Source organism: Ascaphus truei, chromosome 7 (assembly GCF_040206685.1).
Source record: "Ascaphus truei isolate aAscTru1 chromosome 7, aAscTru1.hap1, whole genome shotgun sequence".
Lineage (NCBI taxonomy): Eukaryota > Metazoa > Chordata > Amphibia > Anura > Ascaphidae > Ascaphus > Ascaphus truei.
In genome coordinates this window covers 79,972,631-79,978,630 of record NC_134489.1, presented here as the reverse complement: position 1 = coordinate 79,978,630, position 6,000 = coordinate 79,972,631, and the positions used below count along the sequence as shown (strand labels likewise).

The window sequence follows — 6,000 nt, the reverse complement described above, 5'->3', positions numbered from 1 at the left end:
TCTTTATATTAATTATAGAAATCATTAGAATAAAAAAAGTTAACATAATGGTTTTAAGAACAAGCTTCACAAGCGGAATATGTGCATATTTAATCTGCTCTGCTGATGAATTTTTAATCATTCTTCAAGTCCAGGTTTTCCTCTTAAACCCCTAACTTGATAACAAACCTAGCAATTGGTAGAACTAATTGGTACTGAATAAGTAAATAATTTATAGAATGAAAAAAAAAAACATGGTTGTTTAAAAGGTGTACAAAGACCGTACATTTAATGCTGGGAGAATAGCCACAAAGATTGTACAAATACACTCTATGGTGCACTGCTGACATCCAGAGGCCAATATTTAACATGTCAATGTATTAACATTACAAATGATACTGATCTGAAAGTGTTTTACTTCAAATAACTTCACGGAGTTCTTTAAAATGAACATTCATTTGACCTATTTTCCATCCTTAATTATGTACACTTTAAATTACACTTGCTTCTTTGTATGGGCGATTTTAGTGTATAAAAAGAAGGTACAGTAACTAAATTATTTGGTGAGATGGTGTTGTGGTCATTGTTTTGCATGATATTGAAATTATTATTCAAATCCTAAAGACAATCTGGTTATTTGTGAACAGTAATCACGTTCTAGATATGAGCAGTATGTCAAAAAGGCTAAACGTACAACACAGTGGTAGATATAAGTTGTGCAGTAAAGTATTGAGTTGAGCACATGAGGTTAGAAAGGAGAGAGTGGGAGAAGATAATACAGTAAACCAGGGGGTGCTCACCTCCAGTCCTCAAGCCCCCCCCAACAGGTCAGGTTTTCCGGATATCCCAGCTTCAGCACAGCTGCCTCTGTTTGAGCCAGCTGCGCTGAAGCAGGGACTGATACAGTCACCTGTGCTGAAACTGGGATATCCTCAAAACCTGACCTGTTGGGGGGCTTGAAGACTGGAGTTGAGCCCCACTGTGAGTTGAACATTGAAGTAGATGAGTGGCGTTTTGTTATTAATGTGGATTTAGTGGAAGAAAATGAACTGCCTTAGGGAAGGAAGAGAAAGGACCATTGTATCCTGCACTATACATAATAAATAGTTTATTTTTATGTAAAAGAAAATCAACCATACTGTTTATGTATGCATGTATATTTTTATTTATAGAGTGGCAACAGTGTGCACAGAGCTTTACAAAAGAGACAATACAGTACAGGAAATTATAATAAAATAAGTGCCAACGTAACATACATCAAATCGGATATTAGGAAGTGAAATCCCCGTCCCGGAGGGCTTACAGTCTGGGGCCCTTATTCTGTAAGGTGTGATAAATGCAGATGACGTGCTATTGCATGAAAAGCATTATTAAAGTCAATGGGACTTGTCATGTGAAAGCACGCCATCTGCGCTATCACACCTTACAGAATAAGGGCCTCAGTTTGAGCCCTAGAATGGATGGGAAGGAAAACAGGATAGCATAACAGAAATGTTCATGAAAGAATAGATTGTATTTTGTTGACTTAGGTAAAGCCTTACTAACTGCAAGTTATTCAGGTTTGCATAAGTACAATCTTTAGTAAGCATGAAGGAGATATATAAATGATTGTGAGTAAGTTCTGTCTTACTAGTTTTACCAAGGCAGCTAAAACATTTATTGCAACAGTGGCAAGCAGCATTTTATATTGATTTGTAGGAAGCTGTGAATGCACAATAGAAATTAATCATGGGTGCCATCTTGATTCTGAGAGACTCAGAGCCTCCAATGACTCCTTTGTTATTTGCTATAAGTAGAAGGAAATAGACACAGAGGACATGCACAGTGACAACGAGAAAGACTAATTAAGAAGCTTGAGAGGCAGAGAGAGAATTACACACACAGTGGGGAAAAAAGAGGATTCCTGGATATTAGTTAAGCTCTACAGCTCTATTTCATGGAAACAACCACTGTAATATCTACTGAAATAAGCTATTCTGCGACCTTTAGCATAAGGCTTTTAGGGACACTTTAAATATTGCAGAGGAAACACAATTCTAAGCAAGGGCCCTTGCACATGTCTCAAAGTCTATAAATGATTATTGACCTTGCACTGGTTGTTAATAGTACAGTTGTGCTACTATCTATAAATGACTAGTGAAAAGAGAGATCGACATTTCCTTCAGAAAAAAAGCTCTCCTAAAGACTCTCTTTGCAAAATTGTTCATTCTTTGTCACGTGTATAAAAGAGCAGTGAAAAATACCAGGAGATGCCAAGAAGTGACAATATTGAAGATAATTAAAAGTCAGTGGAGACCAACAGCTGAATATTATCTTCTGCGGAATAACCAACTGTATAACCCACTTATATGAGCTTACTGGGTATGTGTGTGTTTGAATAACCAATAAGTGCAGATCAGCTAATTTCTGCATTGCACAAATTTGTAAGGGAAATGTTATAACCCCATTGATTGATGTCCTGATGTAAATTCATTTTCTTACAGATTGTTATACAATTGCCATCTATCTATATCTGTGAATAGTATAAATACTTTGGCGTGCATAGTGTATTAACAGAAAACACCTGGTGATCTCAAATCTTATCCTAAAACACAACATACAGTACCTTAACAGTTCAGTGTGTCTTTGAAAAAGGTCAGAGCTGTGAGTATTGCAAATATGTGTGTGCTTGTTGTATTCTATTTTTTTATTTTCAAATAAAATACTTACAATATATTGTTTTGCAATGTATTAAACCAGTGGTTTCAACGTTTTATTGGTTAAGGAACCTATGTAAAATTTTGAGGAACCCCAAACATCTCTAACAGCCTGTCTGAGATCAGACGCATTGTAAATTCTTCAGTATTTGGTAAAATTTTAAAGGGACCCTAAAATTACAGGGAACCCTTTAGGGATGCCCGAGGAACCCAAGCGTTCCATGGAACCCTGACAGGTTCGTACGATTGTTGGATCTTAAAGGAGTCTTGTCAAATGGTATTAAATTGTTACTAATTCTTTTCCAATGAAACACAGAATACAAAGCTACATTTTATAGCATCAAACAATATAGATTACAACATAATGAAATCTATTTGTACACCATTATCTGGTAATGAACTAATATATCTTCTTTGTACCATAATAGTGCACTGTGTATGTGGACATTATTGCTTAAGGAGGATTTCTTGCATTGCACATTAAATCCTTTCAGTAATGAGATTCCTCAAACACTGCACAAGTGAAATGATTTACTTTATCTGTGCCAAAGTTTGATGCTAAATCCACTGAAGTTCCATTAAACAGTAATTTGAGTACAGTAATGCCTGAGTTTATAGGGCAAATTTCCCTTATTCAGCTGGTAAAACTCCACAAGTTGCGTAAGATCTGTAAATCTTGTGTGACCATCATCTAAAGTGTAGAACAGCTCTCCGTCATCTTCTATCTGTTAGAAATGAACACACAATAATATATTACACAGCTACAATGTGTACCCCTAAGTCATTACATTGTCAAGTTCAGAAATAAGATTCCTTTCAGGGTTTACTAGGAGATATGCATGTCTCATTAGATTAAACATTCTTCATAACAACAGTGTTCTCATTTATTACAGTGGAAACCCCTTATTTCTAACCAGAACATTTCCATCATTGTGTTTTTTGGATCCAGAAGCCCAAAGACATTCAGGTCCTTAGACTAACAGAAACATGAATGTCGTGAGTCTTGCATTTAGTTGGCTTTTTCTAACAGAGTAAGACAGCTGTTGCATTTATACTGTAGGAGGTTATTTTGCAAGTCTCCTGCAAAACTGGGGCAGAACCAGTGCAAAAGAGTTTTATGTATGTATGTATGTCTTTATTGCACTAGATGTATCGAAGGAAATGCTCCAGTTCAATTTGTTTCCTATACTTTAGGTAAATACATAAATATGGTGCTTGTTTTTGGACTGGTTTTTCCTCCAGTTTTGCAGCCGGATGACTTGAGTAAGTAATCTGTAGTAGTCTGAGGTTCAGAGTTGTCACCGAGAGAGCTGCTATCCTATTCATAACAGGTTAGTGTTAAGACAGCCTATGTGTCATGGTTTATTTTGTTTTAAAGCTTACATGGCAAAACCATTTATATGTAGTAATTCATTAATAAAATAGACCAAATGAGTAAATAAACATGTTAATGATTATGACGACGGTTGTAGTCTGATATAATGTGTCTCAATGTTAGATGCCACAGCTAAAGTTGAAACTTCCATCATAAACCACATTGATTTTTTACAAAAAAAGACATACTTTACTTACAGGTACAATCTGAACATGCTTTATTCTCTGCCCATGACACATTGAAAGGACAAATGTTTTTGGTGTACTTTGGCTATCCCGTACCAAAAAAACTCTGGAAAAAAAAACAATTATGTTTATTTTGAATACTCTCAAATGCTGCATTGTGGATTTCCCCCTCTATCCAAGGGGAGTGAACGGACTGATAACACATAATGATCTGCAGTTTTGAATTCAGGTCAAGATTGAAGGAAATACACACTAGGGGTTAGGCACAGCTGCACTAAGGAAGTTTTGGAGCAAAGGTGGGGCAAAGAGAGAAGTTGTCACTGTGCATCTCTTTGCATCAATGTATGAAGGCACTTAGCATCCATTTTGCCTTGTGTTTGGGGGTCAAAAACATTTTGCACATATAGGTACAGATTCACGAAACTCAGATAAGAGTAAAAATATGCATTATAAAAACCCTGTTATTTGCACCGGTTAATTCATTAATGTGTTATAGAATAAAATATAAAATAACGCATATTTTATTGTTTGAGTATTGGGAACCTTGAAAATGAGCATGGAAATTAGTTACTTATTTACATGCTATTTAATAAACTCCAATACCTGGAGTTATTGGGCTACCACCATAAAATTGTGCATACATTTATCACCTAACCCAGGACTATCTTGCCCATATAATATAATCTTGCCTATATAATGGCTACTATATACATAAGCAATATAAGACTAGCTAACCTAGAATAGATTATAAAAATACATAATATTAACAATGTAGAACTTATTCATATATTAAACCCTTAGTAACTAAAGCGCCCAAGCCAATCTGTATATCTAATATTCACATAGGGATCATCGCTGTCAGTTGAGAATATATATATATATATATATATATATATATATATATATATATATATATATATATACATGTAGAGGTATCAGTACCGTGTTAGCCGAGCTTCAATAATCAAAAAATAAATAGATGATACCGTTCTGTGGCTAACAAAATGCTTTTATTTGTGCGAGCTTTCGAGATACACTGATCTCTTCTTCCGGCGATGTTACAATGAATGAAGCAAGGATAACTTAAAAACAGTGTCTCTTGGAATGTTATCTGTGCTGTTCCTTCCCCCGTGTGGATGTGTTTTATGGCTAGAGGTGTCAAAGGGTAACTGAAAGCAAGTGAAGAAAGAGTGTGTATGTGTATCAGTGTGAATAAAAATGAATGGAGATTATATATATATATATATATATATATATATATATATGACTATTAAGGTTATGGTGGGTAAAAAAAGTGACTAAAACCCTCCACAGTAATACAGTTGCTATATATATATATAGATATATATAGATATATATATATCCAGGATTTATACATTTAACAAAAAACAATAGCTGTATCAGAAGTGCTAATACTAAAAGATTAATACATTGAATAAATGTGATTTATACCATAAAAGGCATTTTGGGTTTGGAATAAAATCATTTTCAAATGAAGACTAAAGACACATCAAAAACCATTCTAACTAATCAATCACAGACACGTATCTGTGTCAGAAAGAGTGCAATATCTACAGATGAGAGGGAAGAATAAGAGACCAAGAAGAAGGCGAAGAGAGTAAAAAGAGTGGAGTCCAATCAGTAAAGCAGAATAAAAAAGGTGAAACGAAATAAAAGCAGCACAGAGCCAAATACATATGTGCTATCTTTTCTTTAAATTGACCACACTACTTTCCATGAGATTGGTCTTTGGTTTGATCTACAC

The 6,000-nt window shown here is 34.9% G+C and overlaps 1 protein-coding gene across 1 annotated transcript in view; it reads right to left on the bottom strand.

Annotated features, from left to right (window-relative positions):
* Positions 1-1,135: 1,135 nt before the first annotated feature.
* GRB14 (growth factor receptor bound protein 14) overlaps positions 1,136-6,000 on the bottom strand; it is a 47,803-nt gene continuing 42,938 nt past the window's right edge. The window contains exons 12-13 of the mRNA XM_075609200.1: positions 4,248-4,341; positions 1,136-3,400 (exon numbers count right to left, since the gene is read on the bottom strand). Coding sequence (XP_075465315.1) covers positions 3,254-3,400; positions 4,248-4,341 — 241 coding nt within the window. The 3' untranslated portion in view covers positions 1,136-3,253. The remainder of the gene's footprint in view (positions 3,401-4,247; positions 4,342-6,000) is intronic.